Source organism: Scomber japonicus, chromosome 19 (assembly GCF_027409825.1).
Source record: "Scomber japonicus isolate fScoJap1 chromosome 19, fScoJap1.pri, whole genome shotgun sequence".
NCBI classification, from domain to species: domain Eukaryota; kingdom Metazoa; phylum Chordata; class Actinopteri; order Scombriformes; family Scombridae; genus Scomber; species Scomber japonicus.
The window spans coordinates 8,799,599-8,821,626 of NC_070596.1; the positions used below are offsets into that span (position 1 = coordinate 8,799,599).

At 38.6% G+C, this 22,028-nt stretch overlaps 1 protein-coding gene across 1 annotated transcript in view; it reads right to left on the minus strand.

Annotated features, from left to right (window-relative positions):
- vav2 (vav 2 guanine nucleotide exchange factor) overlaps window positions 1-22,028 on the minus strand; it is a 184,103-nt gene that overhangs the window by 4,858 nt on the left and 157,217 nt on the right. Inside the window, exons 9-24 of the mRNA XM_053339379.1 lie at window positions 15,583-15,682; window positions 14,020-14,115; window positions 10,114-10,182; window positions 9,820-9,906; window positions 8,743-8,828; window positions 8,521-8,653; window positions 7,687-7,796; window positions 7,417-7,518; window positions 5,514-5,602; window positions 4,630-4,643; window positions 4,420-4,438; window positions 3,474-3,601; window positions 1,187-1,258; window positions 1,032-1,093; window positions 595-711; window positions 106-193 (exon numbers count right to left, since the gene is read on the minus strand). Of these exons, the coding sequence (XP_053195354.1) occupies window positions 106-193; window positions 595-711; window positions 1,032-1,093; window positions 1,187-1,258; window positions 3,474-3,601; window positions 4,420-4,438; window positions 4,630-4,643; window positions 5,514-5,602; window positions 7,417-7,518; window positions 7,687-7,796; window positions 8,521-8,653; window positions 8,743-8,828; window positions 9,820-9,906; window positions 10,114-10,182; window positions 14,020-14,115; window positions 15,583-15,682 (1,372 nt within the window). The remainder of the gene's footprint in view (window positions 1-105; window positions 194-594; window positions 712-1,031; window positions 1,094-1,186; window positions 1,259-3,473; window positions 3,602-4,419; window positions 4,439-4,629; window positions 4,644-5,513; window positions 5,603-7,416; window positions 7,519-7,686; window positions 7,797-8,520; window positions 8,654-8,742; window positions 8,829-9,819; window positions 9,907-10,113; window positions 10,183-14,019; window positions 14,116-15,582; window positions 15,683-22,028) is intronic.

A 22,028-nucleotide genomic window follows, 5' to 3' on the forward strand; every position in this document is an offset into this window, starting at 1 on the left:
AAGCAGAAAACCTGTGAGCGTTTGCATTTCTTTTTCTGTTTTCACGCTGACATAACTCAAGGTACCTAAGGCATGTTTGTGTGGGAAGCAGTACAAATGACTTACCAAAAGACTTTCAAACTTCTTGGCCTCAGTGATGTGAATCCAGCTGTCTTTTTCAATGACTTTAATGTGTTTCACTTCATCATTGAATCTGTAAAAGATGTTCAGATGTTTTGTTATATACTAGAAAGTCTTGTAGAACAAAATTAAGTCATTTCACAAGTTTTCCTATTGCTCTAATTTCTGACCTCATCAACCTCTTGCAGCTGTCTTAAAGACTTGGAGACAATGCATCACTGTATGACAGCTCCACTAAGAACTACATTATTTCTCTTTGGAAGAATTGTCTTAGAGGAAATGCACAAAAAAAACAGGATTTATATAAAAAAAAAGCAATTACTGAATGGTAATTAGCAGAAGCTAAAAGATGCAGTGAAAAAACTGAGTGGGCCATCCCGTGAGAAGGTTTATTCCCCAAAGAGTGGTGGATAAAAATCTTCCCTTGAGATTTTTTTCCCTCTCTTTCTCTACTGTAAAATGTGAAACACTCACTTGATGCTGATGGCAAACCGCTCTGCCTCAGCTGTCCTCTCTCTGATAAGGTAGGTCCCACTGCTGTGAGATTTTAAGAGGTTGTCGGCCTGCTGGCGCTCCATGTTCCCTGCAAACCTACAGAGAAGCAGAGAATAAATATTGTGACCTCCAAATGGAAAGTCATATAATCGAATGACATGGTGAAGGCTTTAAAAATTCTAGACATCAAACAACTGTGCAGTAATTAATCTTTTGATAGCGGTTATGTCCGGGGTCAGTTTGTTTTAATTTGGAGTAGTGCATGAAGTTAACAGTACAGACTGTTAACATTAATGGATCTAAAGTAATTAAACGATAATGACCTCAGGGTAATAGCAGTATATAGTGAAAAGGGCCTTAAAAGTGTGAAGATGACCCAATTTAAATTTACAACCCTCATAAGTAAAGGATCTTACCAAGGATATCCATAGTAGTCTGCTTCCCTTGAGGACTGCCGGCTAGATAATGACGGGAATGGCTGTCACAAATAAAACACACAACATATTAAAGAGCCTGGAATCACACACATTGCAATGATTCACTACCAGCTGTACATATATAGGCGATTTACCTTTGGGTCCAAACAAGGTTTTACACATGAACTGGGGAAGAAGCCACTCTTTTGTGTTTGTATCAGCTTTCCCTGGAAGAACAAGACAAAACTCATACAATGAAGGCATATATGTATTAAAACTTTTAAAAAACTATCAGTCAAGATATACAGTACAGATTAAGTGCAGCAATATACTGGCTTTAACTTAATACACATTATACATCACACACTGATGCTGCACCAACAATGAAATTAAAACATCTGTTAAGTTCAGCCATCAACATCAGACACCTAAAAGAGAAGTTTGGAACTTTACAGGGACACTTGCTACCTCGAGCAATCCATTTTTAAGCTCAGCACACTCGTTGACATTGCACAGAGAGATTAAAATGTCATGTTGTAGAGGGATAACCTAATACACTTAGTCTAAATTAATGGCATCAGAGAGTTGCCCTGAGTCACTGTGAGAAAAGCTAGCCTGTTAAAAGAAGCTGAAAGTGTATGAGAGTCAGTGATTCAGCAGGAATGTCAAAAGTGCCCGGAGTGAGTAGTGAATAAGTACAGCTCCTGTCATCCAGTCTAATTCTCTGTAGAAGATCCTCCGGGTCTGCAGGTACAGTTGGCCTAAAGGAGGATTAATAGCATTGCTAAGGGTAGATGAAGAGGGATTGCCTTCATAGTGTCCGTGAGTCAGGAAAGAATTTGACTTTGGTTCAACAGGAATATAACTTTACACTATTGTATTATATCATACACAAATGATTCACCATGTGAGTCATCCAGGTGGTCTAACGACCTATGACTACATAACCACAACATCCCTGATTCAAATCTGTTCGGAGTACTTTGTTGTTCTCACTTCTTGCCCCATGCTTCCTGCATATATAGTAAAAATCCCTAAAACAGTAGTGGGCAAATAGCAGCCTGTGGGCAAAATCCAGGGCCCTCCAGCAAAAGTAATTATCCCCCTGATAAAAATCTGAAGTTTTGACTTTCATAGTTCAAATTCAGACCTTTTGCACACTTAATTTCACAAATCTACTGCATATATCAGAATAAATACAATGCTCGTCAAAACTGCATGAACAGTGTGTGGTACTGAAATTAAGCCTGTTATGAAATGAAATGTTAATGAGTGCATTCTAACACAGTTTAATACCAAAACTTTAGACTATGCAAGAATAACAGATTTGTTTTCCACAAATAGGTGGCCGTCAAACATAAATGGCGTGTTGATACCATTTTTATGCCTACAGCAACAACAGTACTTTTAAACAACCATAAATTAAGCAGGCCCTGTTTATCATGTGTGAATAACCAAGAACGTACATACGCCTCTAGTCTTAAAATGAAACACAGTTAAAATATTAAAAGAAGCTGTGACACTGTTGGTTCTCATTTTTAATCTTTAACTAATTAAAATATATTACATAACATACAATATACCCTTGTGTTTTCCACTGTGCTAGTTTATGGCCTCCAATGTCTTTAGGTCCCACAGTTTAACTGCTTGACCCTAGCCCTAATATGACCATAAAATATTAATCATCACCTGTGCTGCAGTTTTGAAGAAGCTATTATAGAACTAGTGTGTAAGATCTAGTGGCATCTAGTGGTGAGGTTGCAGATTGCAACCAGCTGAAATGTGATCGACCCTCTGTATAACAAGTGTTTGTTTTTGTCTGTTATGGGCTACTGTAGTATTGTGGAGGATGAACATGTTGTCTGACCTGACATGGTGAACCTGCTCCTTACCACTATCTGACACACAACTTGTCTTTGGCATGTCAGGTAACAATAAATGGTAAAGGACAGGGTTACTCTTGTAACTCTCAGACATTAATTCTCTTAAACACTTGAATGGGACCACTGTAGAGTCCAAGTCGTAATACATGTTTTTCAAAAGCCGTCTATATAATCAAAAACTCATACAAAATGGAAAACAATGCCTACATATCTACAATATAGCAGGTTTGATTAATTTGATTTCAAATTATTGTAATAATACGTACCTTAAATAATGCCCAGGATATTTTCTTTCATTTAAATTGGCAGTATTTGGACAGTTTTATTTTGGCTCTGAACTACAGCACAGTCGATTAAACATGAATCAATGACTACAAGGTTGAAGTGCTGACTCTTTTTGATACTAACCCCGACAGGACAAAAATGGCTATGAGTCTTGCTCTGTTCACTGCATCTGAAACAAGTACTTAATGTTCTGGAGTACATCCAGCTAACATCATACTACGTGTCAGAGTGGTATATACTTCAGATACTTCAGATTGAAATTACGTTGCTGTACCTCCCACCACGTGGTGTCAGGATCTCCCTTTAGCAGCTCTATAAATTCTCCTGTTTGAAAACAGAGAGGCGTCTTCCCTGGAGGTGCTGGTGTGCCGTGGTAGTTCCTCACTGCCACCATCTTGGGACCTGGAAACAGTGTTGACAATGCTAAGTGGGATAAACAAGTTGCATTCTTTGTAGCTCCATTTGAGCTACAAAGCTCCCTCTCCAGTGTTGCATGTTACATAGTGATTTAGACTGATAAAGCATTTATTTCTTTGGGCAGTCTGTGGTGCTTTTATTATTGTCATTTATTGTATATCAAGAAAGAAAAGAAGCAAAGATCTCAGAGTACTGCTTACTGTAGTTTGGATTTCCCTCTCCAGTGTTGCATGTTACATAGTGATTTAGGCTGATAAAGCAGGACTGTTTTGCATAAAAATCTTGCCCTCTAAGTGATGCAGTGGTCTTAGACACACACAGTATAACCATAATATCCTGGGTTAAAATCTGGACCAGGATCTTTGTTGCTTTGTATCTGTTTCCCTGTCCTCTTTGAAGTATCTTATCAGGTGAACAGGCCAGAAATTACAAAGCAAAACTTACAAAGAGCAACATAGCGTGCAATCTCAAACTGTATCTCATTCTCCCTATCCTGAGCACTGTATTGATTATTTCAAGATACTGTGAACCAACAATGACACTCTTTACTTACTCCAAAGGTCTTGTAGTTTTTAAATTTCAAATAACATTTTTTATATCCATACACATATTGCCACCCATTCTTTATGGTTGATAATGTTGTTGTGGCTCATAAGTAGAGGTTATGTCCACTAGATGGCAGTAGAGAGCTTTGCAATTCAACAGCAGATGCATCTATTACAAACTTGTAGGGTGACAGCTGACTGAATGTCCAGCTTTATATCAAAGTCTTCTCATGTTTAGGTGACAGGAAGTGCTCTTACCTGATGACATTCCAGGTTCCTATAAAAAAGAAAGGAAATACATGAATACATGACACGCAATTACCAAACAAATCTCTTGACAGTATCATTTCTTCATAATCTTTTATTATGAAGAAAAAGACATCTTTAAGTGGTAAATTGGCAATGGGGGGATGTAGTAAAGAAGATAATATTGTTAAATACTGTGTTGACTGATGTGTTTCTACTCACCAAGTCATGAGGATCTGAAACAAAGGACAAAAGATATGGAGACAGTCAGAGAGGATTCAAACAGTGGATGTAAAGCAACCACAGATAAAGCAGAAGGAGCCAAATTACACAGCATAATACCATGCAAGTGTTATATTTGTGCTCTATTCTGCCTGGCACCTTTATTTGTCACCATTCCCAATCAGTCCCGTTTTTTGTTTGCTATTTTATTTACTTTTCTGGTTGACTGAAGAATGTCAGTGTTCTTGACCTGAGGAACTATGGGAGCGGGTGAAAACAGGCCCATGATTATCTGAATTCATGTTGAGTACATCAGTGGTTCCCAAACAGACTCTGAGCACCCAGATTTATCTGATGGGTGGTGAGATAATTAACATGATCAGACAGAAGAACATAGCAAAACAGTTATCTATGCTTCACAAAATGATATTTACTTCAGTTGACATGAACTCTTTGCTACTTTTTCTTGTGAATGATTGGACAATTTTTAATTGTCATAACCCACCGACACATGGAATCTATCATGATGTGTCACAAGCAGGCATTGCTTCATTTTAAGGGGTTAAAAGCCAAAAAAGGTTAGGAATAACTCATTCTGGCCCTATCAGTTGAAAAAATATATCATTTATATCCTTGGTTTAGAATCTAAGAGGGCCCTCTTGGATACTAAAGCCAGAAACACTATGTGATCCCACAGGAACTCCACTGAACCCATGTAATTAAATTTCACGACTCAGAATTAAAATAACCTCTTAAGTTACAATATCATACACATTATGATGTCTGTCACACATTACTCAATGAACAATTTAATTTAGAAATTTTATCTCAGGAAAATAAAATTAAATCAGAATTTCTGCTAGAACAGCAGAGGAAAAACCTACTAATTTTGCAGATGGTGATCACTTCCAGACACTCTTTGTGTGCTCCTGTTCCACAACGAGAGCAGAAGTAGCCCTGATAGAAGATGCCCCTAGAGGAAACACATACACACACACACACACATATGCATGTATCAGTATACATGCAGCATACAGGAAGTGTCTCAGACACAAATTAACTTCTTGTAAGTGCAACACACAAGGGGGCTGGCTGCTTGTTACTTTAGACCTGTTTATGCATTCACCACCATTTCTATTCTGCAATCCTTTAAAAATCACGACATAAACTCGCTCAATTTAAGACCACGTACTCAGAACAGTATTTGTTACGGATACTATAACACTGCATGCATCGCACACTGCCATGTTGAATAGTAAGTGCCATAAATCACAACGGGATCCGCTGGGGCTGCAGCAGTAATTAGCATCTAGCAGGGAGTGAGAACGCTGGTCCCTGCTTCCACTGGCTCTGTGAATTTAGGTCAGCCAAGCCATGAAATTTGTGGGTCAATACACAGAGTGGAGTTTAGCCGACTGACTGTAATAGAGGTGAAAGTGGTGATTCAGTGACATGGGTTATCCCTGCTGCAGTAGGGCAGCTCTTTCACATGGGAAGAGGTGTGTTTAGGGACAGAGACAGTGTTGTGCGGAAGATAATAAAAAAAAAATCATCTGTCAGCCTCAGTCAGATTTAGAAGAACATTTTTCCAAAGACTGCTTTTACAGGACGCTAATGAGGGACTATGTTAGCCAAAAACCATTCCCTCTGTGATTTCAGTCTGTTTGTTTGTTTGTTGCTCACCAAATGTCTCTACAATTTAGAGCCTTAGCTCTTCTTGTTGTTTTTGCTCTTGGGGTTTTTAAATTTTTACACACTACTTTTAGTGGTGTTACATTTTATAATAATGTGCAGTACTTCATTATTGCTGCATAAAACCAGTAGTGAAGTACTGAACTTTTCAGTTACTTTAATTAGGTATATCTAATACCTAAAACAGAAGCAAATATTGCACTTTTTACTCCAATGTTGTCATATTGTCACTATTAATTTTGCAGAAAGAAATAGCAGAATAAAACATGATGAACTATAATATGATGGATCAAACAGCTCAACAGTACTGAAAGTTGTTACAATTAAGCTTATCAGTTCTCTTGGCCTTGGCATCTGCAGTTGACCAAACAATATCCACTCAAATTCCACTTACTCATTTGTTCTGGAGCTTTTGACCACAGGGTCTCTGCTGTCTGTTTGAATATCTACAGCTCCATGACAACTGAGCAAAAGTCCTCGAGGACTGTGAAACACAATTTAAAGCTCCACAATAGATGTATAAACAGACCTTGGGTGGAGATTGTTTTGTTTAGTAGTTCAAATTAGCTCCATCTCAGTGTACTTCATATAAAATTCCTGCCTACAAGTTAATACAATGGTGATAATAATAATACAATGTAATATTCAGTATACCAATATGATAATTTTATACTCTGAAATAGGCATATGCATATTTCATAATATTTGTTACTTATGTTTATGTATGTAAGTATAATTTTCAATGTATGACTTTTACTTGTAATAAAGTATTTTCACATTTCATAGTATTGTGAAAAGAGCTACTTTTTATGTAAGTTAACAATTTGACTGCTTCCTCCACCACTGAATAAAACACTTTATTATTGTATCACTGTTACATAAGCATTTTTAGGGTGTATAAAGTATCTTTTTACATGAGTCCACATAAAATTATGCCCAGATTGTACAAATAACACTGAAAAAGAAATCTCTGTTCCTAGTGAATATTGCCAGGATGGTCTTTGGAAAAGTCTGTGTGTGGATGCATTCATTATTCATTGTTGGATATCAATGTCCTTTTGTGCACATCAGCAGCAGAGTTTTTGGGGTTGTTACCTCAGCAACATCTTGCAGGCTCGACAGTTTGTGTTCTTATCAAATGTGTGCATCTGGAAGTTATGCTGATTGGCTGTGGCTCTCTCTGGCTTGATGTTGGACCTGAAAGGTAATAATAATGAATGAGGCAACCTAATTGGACAAGGCAGACAATAATATTTCCTTTGCAATGAAATATGTTTGAGTGAAATGCCAATGTTTTTTTAAAATCAATGTCATGAGGTTGTCATCTGGTTTAGACAGACAGAGCTTTATCCCGATCATACTCACATGGCCATATCGAACTGCTCCATCCACTTCCTCTTCGTCTCCTCAGTTTTACAAAAGAACTGGAAGCCCTGCTTCCCTTGCAGGTGGATCAGGTAGAAACCATAGGACCACTGGGGAGGAAAAGCAAGTGAACAACAGATGGTGGAGATAAACACAGAAGCTTTTCATACCTGTATTTTGCGCATACATATACACATACTGTAACTCACTGTAAATATGGACACATTTAAAATCAGAACTAAAAGATGCTCCACATGCTTTAGCGATGCATCTGACTAAAAAGCTGGAGAGCCAGTCACAGAGCCGGCGGGTGTGCATGCAATCACGGCATGACACCCTAAAAATCACCACTGCCAAATATAGGCCACTATTAGAAGATGAGTTAAATAAAGGGATCACTTTGAGCTTACCATTTTTCCACTCGACTGGTAAGCATGCAAAAAGAAAGACACCAGAGAAAGACCCAGTTACACATGCAACATGGACAGACAACATGCAGATTTAAAACATAAGCCATGTTAGATTGGTGGCGGAATGCACTGCGGTCATTTTTATTTTATATTTAATAAATCCTAAATCACCTTCGCTGCATTTACATGATCTTTCAAGCATGGGCGAGCACAATGCATATCTGACACTTCAATGCATTACTCATAAGTTCCGTATCTGAAATTACCATCGACACTCTCTTTCAGCTCAAGGGCAACATTTGTAATGATTACATGGGATGTTTCATCACCTGCACTAGCTCGGCTGCCTTTGAGAAAGGTCTCACTGCGTCAGAAACGGTTCGGCTCTGTGTTTTATTGAAACCGAAAGGGATTATTTTCTTACCTTTTTCATGTCTCTGTTGTTCATGGGGTCGTCTGACATTTTATACATCTGCAGTTCAATAATCTCTTTGAGCTCATAGCTATAGCCTTTCCTCTTGCAGACAATGACCACTTTATCAAACAGGAATATATACCTGAAAGAATATACACACAAAAATTCATTGTTCATTTTGGCGGTGAAAAAATGACACTTTTGTAATTTTTCTGCAGAGTTGATACTCACCGGTCCTGTTTTGTTCGGTTGACGATGGAACAAACCTTCAGCTCTCCGTCTATCTTTGGTCTCCCGTATTCCTCCAGTTTCACCTGCTGCTTAGGTCACACAGACACACTGAGAGTAAGTCCACTGTTGTACTACACTTCTACATTTAATGAGAAATCATACATTATTTAGCTGAATCAGGATTTGGGAGAGAATCCAAATAGATATGTTACAAACTGGAAACTATTCGATTCCCTGTTCAGTTACATTTAGATTCGTATAATTCAAATATCAAGCTTGGATTAAAAAGAAAACGTCAACTGGTGGTTCCCCCAGGATTTACTGTATCTATGGCTCAAGTGCTCAGCGAGAAACAGCAGGAAAGAAAACGTGAAGAGAATTGAGAGTGACAGAAAGAGTGTACATGGTGAGAGGCAGACAGAAAGAAAGAAGAAAAGACAGGATTGTTAGAAATGTGTTGTTAGAAATATTGTTAGAAACACTGTTAGAAATATTATAGGTAGTGAACATCATGTTGGGATTAAGGTAACTTCTCAGTTTCATGTTCTGCAAAATGACAGGTGGTAGAAAAATGTTCCCAGCAGATGAAAGAAAATACTAAAATAAGTGCTCTGTGATGCTCAGTGACTAATCACTCTGACAAACTTTATATTCCAGCAAGGTGACGACATTAGCGCTGGTGTATTAGGTTTTATACAGAAAAACTGACTTCTATCTAGCATTACAAATTACAAAAGAAAACCTGAAAATTGGATAATATATGATATAAATGTAACAAAAAATGACATCAGAGGAAAACCCATTTGAAGAGCGATTCTTATATTGTTAATATTGGCCCATTGAAATGCCCTCATCTTTTTCCAGCTTCTTCTACAGTACTTAAAACAAGTGAGAAGTAAAAATCCAAATAAGCAGTATTGTTCTAACTTTAACTTTAAAACATGCTCGTGTACATTCCTATAGTTAGAAGCTGATTAAGAAAATATGTTTTCAGGGCCATTAAACAAACTGGGAGGAAAACAACAAAACAACTCCTCTACAATTAAAGGAAGTGACAGAGCTGTTCACAGTACTTACAAGATTTTCTATAGAACTTTGGAATTCACTGATTTTCTTCAGTGTCTCGTTGTCCCTCTTGACTTCGTTGATGTACATGGCCAGGTCCTGAAAGAGCGAGGCAAATGTTCTTTCAGACTAAAAAATCTTTCTGACATCTGTCATATCATGGTAGATTTACGCTACTGTGAGCCACAGTAGCTGCATGAAACATTTTATACATCTTTGGCTTCGGGCACTGTGGAGTTATTATGTAATGTTTCTTTCAAGTGCACTTATGAGCACACACATCACAAACACATGTGTGACACAGACCTGCATAGCCTCCAGAGCCTCTTTGAGTTGTTGTCTCTCTGGTCGATCAGTTGAGTGAGTCAAAAGTTCCTGTGGAGGGAGATTATTGTTATTATGGAGTTAAAAAATGTAGTTTGAGAGACTGTAAAGCCTGTTGTATTTTTAAAAATCAAGACAAAACACCACCTCTGATGTCTCTAACTACACAGCGTGTTCTATTGAAATGCTTGATGCACACATTGGACGCTATAGTAACGAGAGGGGATTAGTGAAACTGATATAAAGTATAGGCATAGATGCTCTTTACTGTGATTATGGATGTGACACTGATATGTCTGAGAACAAGATGCAGCTGAGCACCATCATCAACAACAACATACTTAAATGTAAAAGACAAGAGGAAGCTGGGAAGATTGGTAACTTGCCTCCAGGTCAGACTGTTCTTCATGGTAATAAGATAATGCTAAATGCGTTGTTCCCTGAAAATCTTGTTGCCCTCCTCGTAGCCAATCAATAAAACATATGTTACATCATTTTGATCTGCGGTGGTATTCCTCCTGTCTCCTCCACGGGATGATTGGGGTAATTTATCAAATGCTCCTGAGCCTCCGTGAGATTTAGTGTCTTTAGTTTTATGTATGTTATAGTTTTATAAATAAAAATATCATTGGTATTAGCTTTGCAACCATTTCTCAAATCCAATCTGCAATGTCATAAAAAAAATATCATACGTGACACATAGATAAACTGCTCTCTTTAAAATTCTAGTGCGCAGCAGCATCAAGTGGGGTTAACCAAGTTTTCTGTGGTTTTGTGTCCGACATGTTTTCACAAGACTGAAAAACAAAACAAAAAAGCAAACTGAAGAAAGCCACTTTTATAATAACTAGGATGGTTTTCATTGTCACTGGACAGCTGGAATCCCCATGTGATGGGGATGTTTAGTCCACACAAGACATCTTGGTAGAGCGGTAGATAAATGCCTCATATTCTGAACTGCACATTTGTATCCAATCTTAAAATAACCCAGACAGTCTCAATTAGCACTCAGTCAGAAGTGTTAAAAGTTCTGCTGCAGCCTGCTGTTAGCTTTAACACATATAATCAAGCTTGTGATAACAAGAGCAGAATATAGACTCTACACTTTTAACTTGCTTCTTTCAGCTTTATTTGTTCCTGGAACATTCTCCTAATTTTTTCCCCCATTTTTTATTTAGAATATTCAGCAGGCCTTTTAAATGGCCTTGCAATGAGCCTCACCATAGGGTGTGAACATGCTGAATATCATACCCCTAGTCCCACCCACTGTGCAGGCGCCCTGAACAACCAATAGCAGTCATTAGTGCAAGGACAGAGACATCATCCCTCACTGGCTTCCCACCAACAAACCAAAGTACAACTAAGAGGAAAGTTATTGTTAGTGGACCCCATTTTAACTCCATTCACGTTATTTTTACCCGCTGACTCGGCAGATCTTTTCAATGTCGTGGTCTATTAATTTTGCATCAGTGAGACTATTATTCCCGCTGTACAACACATACACTGACGTTTAGATGAAACATATCATCACTTGACTGTAACAACACTGCAAATCCATCAGATATTCAAACTCTGTGTTAGGAGAATTACTTTTGAGATGACTCTGCTGAATTCACATTTATTTAAAAGCAGCCACAGTACATAAAGTGTTCTCACTGTGACTAAATACAGAAGCACTACTGTGATGGTATCCATGCAACATCAACTGAAGATGTGCCCTTAGGCTTGGCTGGATGGACGGACGGACACACACACACACACACACACACACACAGACACACACACACACAAACAGGACTTGTCAGTGTGACATGCCCCTGGGCCACAGCATACAGTGTTTTACTGCAAAGCTGTGGGAAGCAGTGAAATGGGGTGCGTTTAATCTGATTAGTGCACGGTTGATTTGACCTCAGTGCCTCGCTGAGACTCCTGCAGGGGTTCGATTCTAACTAATAGAGAATAGAGAAGTCACAGCACTCTGTGGGTAGACCTTCAATCACCTGACGCAAACACTTGCCCCCACCCCAGTCCATTATGCACCGCATCATAAACTCATATGCTCATCCATAATTGAGATGCAAAGTCAATTAATCATGTTACATTGGCCAGCTTGTTTTATACATGAACACCAGAAGTGGAGCTCAAGGCACAAAATGTTGACTGAGCTGTGAGTAGACGTTATGTGCATTTGCATATTGAGGGACATGGAAAGAGTAAATGATTATTTTCATTGTAATTTAATTGATACATTATATATCAGATGAATCAATTAATTGCTTAATTGAACATGTCATCAAATAAGGACAAATGTCCAAAGTGCAGTCAGTATAACATAATTAGTTATTATGTCTGAACAGCATTCAGAAAAGCTCAAATGTATTCTGTTTCTAAAGATATGAGATGGAGAAAAAAGCTGCTGAGCATCATATCTGAATCCTGCAGATGTTTGGAATGTTTTATTAAATATATCATTTGAAATAATTAATCATTTATTAAAATTGTTGTTGTTAAACCTTCTTTGAGTCAACTCTCTTCAATGAATCAAATAATTGTTTCACATTGGACCAGTCGCAATGATACTGTAGCTAGTTATACTGTCTATTGTAGACACTAAACAACTGAATAAAATAAAGAAGTGTTTTTATGTGTAGTCAGTAATACACTAAGAATATTGATAAGATAATTCATATATATTGTTCTTCTGATTACAAATTAGCAAAAAGCTGGACCTGTGATTCAAATATTGTTAGTTTCTATTTGTGATTAAAAGAATGTCATTATACATATTTGCAGTAGAGTCCAAAGTAACTATAATGGAGAGAATAAATGAAAAAAGCACAAATTGTAGTAGGTTAAATGCCAAGTAGCAGTATGTGTGTGCACCACAAAACACTTGTTAAAGCTACAAACTACAATAAAAGTTTCCAAAAGGGCTAAATAGTTGGTGCCCAAACTGGTGATGGACTGGTCAGAAATGATCACAATTTCATGTGGCAAGGCTGAAAGTCTGGAAAATGACAGCACCGGCCAAATCCAGAGGAACAACTGTCACCAGTCAAAGCTCAATGACAGAAACAGACATCTGGAGAAAGATGTCTTCTGACTTCATACCACAACACTTCGTGCCAAGTGTGTAATATACTGGATGAGCTATAATATGCCGAGTCATATAATGGGTGTGATCAGGTCAGATAATTGCTTTGTATGGTAATTTAAATATCTTATGATGTGTTCAAACTTAAACAGCAAATCACAATTTGTCTATTTTAAACAGCATGTGTTCATTTAAACTCTCCTTTAAATGTTACAACCAGCAAAAATGATGATGGCACATGCTTCAAAGGCACAGAGGGGGGCACCCATCTCATTTAGTTTGAGATAACTCTGAAAAGGTACCGATGTTAAATCAGACAAAGAAGCGCAGGAGTCTTTGAGAACATGGATGGAATGTGCTTTACCAGTACTTTTGGCAGAGGTTTGGAGCTATGAGGAGGTGACAAACTGGAGCAGCAGGAGCGGTTTGAAAAGTTTCTATGGAGATGTTTACATTTCTTTGTTGCAGTTTTAAGATTCATGCTGTGACTACTGCTGCGGTCCTTGACAAAGAGGCAAGCCACATACTTTTCAGAGAAACTTTTGAAGCCTATAGGCGGTGACTGTTTGATGTTTAAAAGCCGGAAAGTAAAGTGAGGAGTACTAAATTCCATATGCGAGATGAGGACCCTCCTCTTTAGAAATTAAAGAAGCTGTGGAACATTCAAAGATCCTGAAACTGCTCTGAGGTCCCTTTTGCTTTAAAATATTAGTTGTTGCGTGTACTTTTTCTCTGTAGGATTTAACTCTGTGAAAATGACTTAATTGTAGGTTTTGCGGGCAAAAGTCTCCTACCTTCAGTAGTAGGTGATACTTCAGCACCCTCTGCATGGGAACCACCAGAAGATCCTGCAGCTTGAACTTGCCTTCCTGTACTTTCATAGTACATTCCTGTGAAACGACGACACAAGCAGCAGGGCAATTATTACACATTGCATAATGCAGCATAGTACATTTCCTACTAACAAGCATTCATTCATTGTTTAATAATTCATTATGTCTTGTTGCATTGCTGGGACACATTGGAGGCACATTCCACTAACAACAACGAGGCCAGTTTATTCTTTCAGGGCACAAAAGCTTGGGTTGTGCCAGCCATTTGTGACACAATTACCCTTCATGCTGACTGAGAAATTCCTCTGACTAATGAATACATTTCTATAAACTGCATTGGCTCCATAAGAAACTGTCTTTTGTTAGTATGATCCTATAAGGCTCCCTCACAGTGGTTTGCGTAGGCACTTCTTTATTCAGTTTCTATAACTGTGCAGTAACAGGGACAGCTTATCCCTCTTTAAATACAAGTTATTTTCTGTAAGGAGACTGTGAGAAGCTGTTTTACCCTGTTACAAAGCTCTTCTATTTTTTGACAGAGAGTATCTCAATGTCAGCTACCATCACTGTAATCACCCCATTTTTTCTGTCAACAGCTCCAGTGTCATTTCTATGGCCCTGCAAACTTCTGATCCGCCTTAATCCCACTATAACAGGAGGGCGTTAGCATTCTGCTACCATCAGTTCAGAGTCTACTGAAGAATCTGTTAGTAGAGAGGAATAATTGCAGTGCTCAAAGAGGGAGCTCTTGCAGCACAAATGGACTCAGATTATCATCCAGATTTGAATCAGAAATTGAATGCAACCTTTTCTCTTGAGCACATTTAACAAGGCTTAAAGATAAACAAGAAAAGTCACTCACTACAAAGTCAACTGTACCCCGCCACTTTAGCCTTCTATGTAAAAAGGGCTATGTTCAATCATGTGCAATGTAACATATTATTACATCATTATTAATTAAATAGTTCTGAGGGAATATTTGTAAATTACATTATTCGCCTCTCTGATTTCATCATAATTTCCGCATGAAAACATTGACAACAACCATTTATTCAACAGTGTCGTGATTCTGTAAGAGGATGTCAGATTGATTGATAAACTGGATTTGCATAACCTCCATGGAGCTAGATTAGTTTAGATGCTACTGTAGCTGTCCTGTTTATTTTATTTTGAAAACTTCACAGTCATAGTAAAAATTAGAAGATATTCGAAACTAAAGTAAACAAAAGTGTAAATAAAATAAATTACATATTATCAACTTGCTCCTGTTGTGCAGCTGTAACATGAATGTGTTATTAGAGGCAATATAAACAGTATAATGGTTACTATATACTATGTATCTGAACAGGCTGGTGGCATGAGGTTGATTTAAGTTACATATTATAGGTTCTTGGACCCTATCTGCTCCTTTATTCTCCCTCAGTTTGAAAGTAAAAGCTTGTATTGACTTTTTACAGCGCAGTGTATTATTCCTGCACATAAATCAATGGGCGGTGGTGAACAATACTACCTCTACACACTTACCTCCACTTTAATCCTAATGTCTTCGCGTGTTGCTATTAGCTCATCCAGTGTCTTCTGGGCGTTCTCCATGTGGCTGCAGTACTGGCCATAGATCAACAACCTGGAGAGGGACACAAATCGATCGTTAATCTAAATACTGCCATGACTGAACTTTATGTGATCATAAAGGATTTATTTTGTCAGATCTGTTCACACTGTGACCCGAACAGACAGACTCCATCCTGAGTTGGTCACACTCACGTTCTGTTTATATCTTAGGGGAGGCTGGACATTGAACAGTGATGTGGGAACAATCCAAACACATCACTGTGTATCATTAAACACATACAGTATTTCCCTCATAGTAATGGATTCTGTAAAAAGGAAAGCAAGTAAAGACCCAGTTTGTTCAATCAATCACAAAAGTATTGAAAAGACAAGTCTAACCGCAGCCTTTGGCCCACTGATTACAGACATTTAATTTTATGGTTATAACTACATTCAATCTCAGAAGACCAACTGCAGCTGAACACATCTTACAAATGTTTAAGCTCCAAATAATGAAACATTAATGTCCACTGAGAGAAATCTACTGCTGCTGAGATTTAGATTTAGATATATTTTGCTTGTCTAAGAGTATGGGAACATTTTTACGCCACATGAGGCTCATGAAACCTGCTCAAAGCCCAGTGTATTGTTAACAATCTAAAAAAATGAGGCTTAATGAGGACTAATGAGGCTATTCTTAATTTTCAAAATGTTAGAAATCTATCATATCTTTGTAAAAACATTGAGACAAAAGGAGATTGCTGTTTGAGTCCATAATTAGCTCTGAACTGTCTTGGAGCGTTTTGGGCAATGTCCCGCACATTAATTTTAAGATTAATAACACAATTTGAGGGGTCAGTGTGAGAGTCATTCCGCACTACAGGGGGCAAATAAATGAATATGTGAATAAATGTATTATGATTAGTAATATATGTGAATACCATGAATAAGTAATGACTGGATTCTGATCCCTGGGCAATATTTGGAGGGGCGGCATCCTCTCGCTGTAATCACTGCACACTAATGAAACACAGCGCTTTCTATCAGCTGTTTTGCAGAGTTCCTCTTATCAGCGTGAGAGGGGGAAAAAAATCTCTTAATTTTGAGCAGTGAGGATATGAAGGCCGTGTTCATTAGATATTACAATGGGACCCTGACACAGATCTGTGGGTTCAGCTGGGAGGGAGTTCAAAGTCATCTTGCCTGGAGGATGCCACTGCACGTGGCACACATTCCTCTCGCTTACTCACTGAGTCAAAGTAGGGCATTGGCACGGCTGGTAGTGTTACCCCCCAACATCCCCCCCAGTAGAGTTGGCACTGCGGTCTCTTAATCTGAATCTTCAGCGGGGGAGAGGCGGTGCACAGAGCTGGCACCCTGAAGTCTAATCAAGCCTCTGATAGATCTGTGACGCAGACAAAAGCAGCACTGCAACACAACGACCGAGGAAAGTTTGTATGACGGCGCAGAGGAGCAGCTACAGCCAGATAACATGGCTTTCTTTTTCACTCATTATATACACACACAGAGAAACCTTTATATAATGTACTTCAAGTTTCAAACTCTTTTGAAAGCAACATATTGGTTTAGATATTGAGCTTTTACTCTATGTGGACAATGTTTTAATATTCAGGAATATTGGAACTAACAAACATGAGTTCTGTGTACATGAATATAAATGAGCTCTGTATACAATTAAGTCTTGTTATTTTAAGCATAGCTAACACAAACACTGACTGTTTTAATAGCATCTGAAATGCCATGTGTAATTAGACTTATTTTGATATGAATGTAAATAGATTTTTAAGACGTTCCACAGCTTGACTTTGCTGCTCCCAAAACACAAAAGTACAAACTTATGAATCTCCATTATTAATACAAAAGCATGTCTTTAAATTAATAATTCTGCCCTGGCAGTTCTATAACGCTCAGGCTATAAATGTATGATTCAGTGTCATGTTTTGCCAGAGGTGGAAATCTGAACACTGGACCTAAATCCTCTCCTTAAAAGCTGCGTTTCGATCTGACCCGTTCCTCAGCTGATCATCCTCTACTCCACAAACATCCACCGGTGATGATCACAGGAGCTTCACTGGAGTCTTGAGTGAGGCTCCCCTGTAGTGAGGCTTCTACCCTCTCTTAAACTGGCCCGGGGCTAACAAGCCCCTGATTAAGACTTGATCCACACTCGGGTAGACAGCTCCTGCTCCTCCAGGACGGTAAAGTGATTGAGATTAATGGGGGTCTTGATCAATTAGAAGAAAAACAGGCGGACTGTGCAGCATAGCAAGGATTTAAGGGGCACGTGCCAGAGACACCCGTCATATTATAAGTTATCAGGACATAATGTGACATGAAGGTCTTCTTTTAAAAAGATGCATGACATAAATGTCAAGTTAGTGGTCTAAATAGCTCAAGCCTGTGATGTAAATTGTCATGGGAGTTTAAGAGTGAAAGTGATTACTGACTGTAATTTTTAAAGTAATATAATAATAAATATTCTGGAAAAATTGGCACAGATTAATATAAATATACAAAATAAATGTGGAACAACTTATAAGGATATGCAGCTAGCAGATGCTCAAAGTTGGGGGTTTCTTGTACAATAGGTGACAGTTAAAACGGAGGCTTTTTGACTGCTCACTTACAAGTGTGCCTTATTAATGATAATTTACTCAAAGGGACCACAATTAATCACATCAATGGTGAGAACGCAATGGTGAATGATTAAAATGAGTGATTTGTTAGCTGGTTTTAAAAGAAGGCTATCCTTTGTCCTTCAGTGTGTGATGTGCACTTGTGATGTTTCACAATGTTTCTTTTCATGTGTACCACTGTGTGCCTGGAGCAAGCAGTTTGCTCTCTGCTGCATGGGGGCTCAGTTCTCTGAAGTTTCGACTGCAAACAAACCCATGTCAAACCAGATTGCCATGACCATGATGATGATGAGTTTTAGCCCCTTTGAGCAGATACAGTTGTTTTTTTATGGCGTATTTACTGTGTGTTAGGTTCTCATCAGCCTCATTTTCAGTCAAAAAAGTCTAATAAACCCACTGCACCAAACGGTTGGCAGACAAAGTTAGCGACTAGTCTGAGAATAAAGTGGAACATTTAGCAGCTAAGCTAATGAGTCAGATATTTCCCATAAGAGTTAGAAGAAACCAAATCCAAGCTATAAGAAGAGTGAATACTTAAATTGATCAGGTGGCCAAAACACTGACTCCAAATGAATGCTAATGTTGCTAAGTGCTAGCTAGATGTGTAAATACACAAATGTTTCGTTAGCCAACAGCAGTCTGTGGTGGTAATATGTGCTTTTTCTTTTAGCTTGTTCTTAGTTTAGCTTTAGCTTCTTTGAATCTTAGCTGGCCAAAAAATGAAGAAAAACACGGGTTTCACTTGAGAACTCTCTGAAAAATGTGTTCTGTAGTTTATATCAGAAAAAAGATAACTATAGCGAGATCACTATAGGACTCTTAAATCTCTAAAATTGTTAGGCTGGTTACTTTGGATTAATTTTCAGACAGGGGTTCAAAAAGGCTATAATTCACGGAGCTTGAAAAATACAACAATATAACTATTAAATATAACAACAGTGCATGTTATTCTTTGGAGTTTTATAATTTCCCTGTGTCACATGAACAAAGGGTCAGCACATTACAACTGCATCCCTGTTATTTTCTTATCAGCAGCAAATACACTGAATAGTACAAAACATGACAACTTGTAAGGCTATAGTGTATCAAAAAAAAGAAAAAAAAATCCCTTTCCGAAATGCTGACACCTCAATATCACACCCCAAGGTCACTAAATCACACACAACTAGTACATCAATAAGTGGATATTAAAACGCCATGTATTCTGGAAGACGTGTTATATATTTACAGTTTAATAACAGCCTGACATCGGAGAACTGAGAGACCTGTTTTGTCTTTGCACACTTCCCTGAAACAGGCTGTCGAACAAAATGGCTAATGACACACAAGCACACTGCAGCATGCATCCGCTCTCTCTGCCCAGTCACCCCTAATTAGTCTGTCACATGGTGATAAGCATGGTCTTTACTTGACAACACATCTGGACACATCACAGTGAGAGGTAACAACTCGTCATTTCCTGTTTTCTCTTTGTACCGTTGCTGAAAAAAAGTATGTTCTAAATCTGAAAATACTATAGTGAAAAAGCATATCTAAAAAACACACCAACACAAATTTGAATTCAGATTTTAATTCAATTACAGATGTTTACAGAATTTGGATAGTCTGAGCTGATTAATCTCTATATTAGCCTTTTCAAAAATGAAATATATAAGCTTGAACATCTCCAGATCTTCAAAATGGATTACACTGATAATCTAAACATCTCTTGCAGAATATTCAGAGTCATAAAACCAATCATCTGAAATTCCAAAGATTCAGTGTTTGCTACAGTTCAGGAATCATGATCTGAATGATGCTTGTTTTCTTTCTTTGTGCAGTTCAGCAAAGGCCAATTTCCATAACTAAAAATAGAAAGATCAGTCAGGTTGGAGTTCTCATATAAAGATAGCAACTGATTATGGATGATTCTGTGTTCAGGGAGACAACAAACTCTCCCTGTTTCTGAACCGGGCGTCCTTACGTTGGAAATGTTACGTGGCAAATAAAAGCTGACCTTTCTCTCTCATAGTAGGGCCAATTGGGTAGTTTTTACTTATGCCATAAAACCTACAGCAGTTAAAAATGAACAAAGTGGAATGCAAGGGGAAAAAGAAATAATACAGCATCCTCTAAACAGCAATGTTATCTGAGTCTAGCTGTTTTCCTTTGAGTTCCGAAGTTTGCTGGTGCAGGAAAAACTTGCTGTTTACGGTCTTTTCAGCGCCGGTGATATCGCCCTGCTGTGCTGGCCTCTTTCATAATGAGGATGCTGTCGTGCATGTTATTTCACGGAAAATGCAATTTTGCGTTACTGCGCCCTGGGCCTTCACCCCCCCACCTTCGCGGAGCCCTCTGAGCCAAGCCAGGCGACTGAGGAAATCTCCCAGCAAACCTGAAGTGACAGGCTGTGGAGCCAGCTAATATTCTCTGACACATGGCATTGGGACCCCCTCACCTCCACTCAACATATCCAGCACACAGCAAATGGAGGAGAACGTAGAGCAAAGACCTCCAATAAAGAGTCTCATAGTGTGGCCATGATTAGGCACTGTGAAGATATCGGGGAGCCAGATTACTCCGGAAATGAGTTGGGGAATGCCGCAAATGAGGATATCAACAGGAGGGTACTTAGATGCCCATTTAGTTTATTGAACTTCCTCCGAGTGCACTTTTCCTATTCAGCTCCAGTTCTTGCCACTTCAGAATTGAGAAGCGGTTGAGATAAACCAGTGACATTTTCAGCATTCAGTTCAATGACAAATAGGGAAAAGGGCTTTTCATCTTTTGCACCGACGTGAGGGAAAAAAAGATACAAGCACATTGTTGTAAAGGTCACTGGGACTTACAAGCATAGATAACCAAATTAATTATGCCAAGCCAGGTCCGTAGGAAAATTGCCAAGATGCCTGATGAGAGCGGTGCTGTGCGAGTCCAAATCCCCTGGTCACTGTTGTTTATCGCCGAAGAGAGACAAGATACAGGAGCGCCTCATTATGAGGCAGGTGCATATGTCAATCACACGCAGAGAATCAAAGCCTGTGACGCACTGAATCTGCAAATCTAATGAATCGTGTTCTTAAAATAACCCTGCGTCGCATTTTGGTGAATGTCGCTGAAGGTAAATATGAACAATGTCATCAGGTAATTTGTTTATGAATAGAAGGTAAATGCTTGCTATTTCTGTCAGGGATCACAAAGGTTCTCTAGTCAGTCAGAAGGTATGCTTGGTCTCATGTTGTGTTTCACAGTTAGTGTTAGGCCCTTTAGTTCCGATTAAGGGGAAATCTTAATGCTACAATGATATTTAACACAATGGCGTACTTCAAAGTTTGGGGAAGATTCTTTCAACGTTACAATACCACTGTGCACACACAAAACCAAATCCATGTTCAACAACTACATATGTGTGTGATATCCAGTGGTACACATATTTTAGGCCATGTAGTGGATAGAGAAAGACAGACCCTCTTCCAGATGACCAAAAAAGACCAACAAAGAATGAACTCAACTTTAGAAACTAGTGCTCCTGCTGAACTTTGTCACTCCTCTCTATATGCTTTATGCTTCCTCTGAGTTTTCATGTGACATCAACAACCTCCCAGTGCTTCGCAGGGGACCTTTGACTAACTGGACCTTATCTGGGATTGCGTGCAAGTGAAGATTCCCAACCACTGCTCAATCAGATCAGAGAGGAAGAAGATACAGCAGGAGTGTGTGCATGCGTGTGTGAGATAGAGGGAAAGAGTATGTGCCTGCCTCTGTCTATTAAGCAGGAAGGGA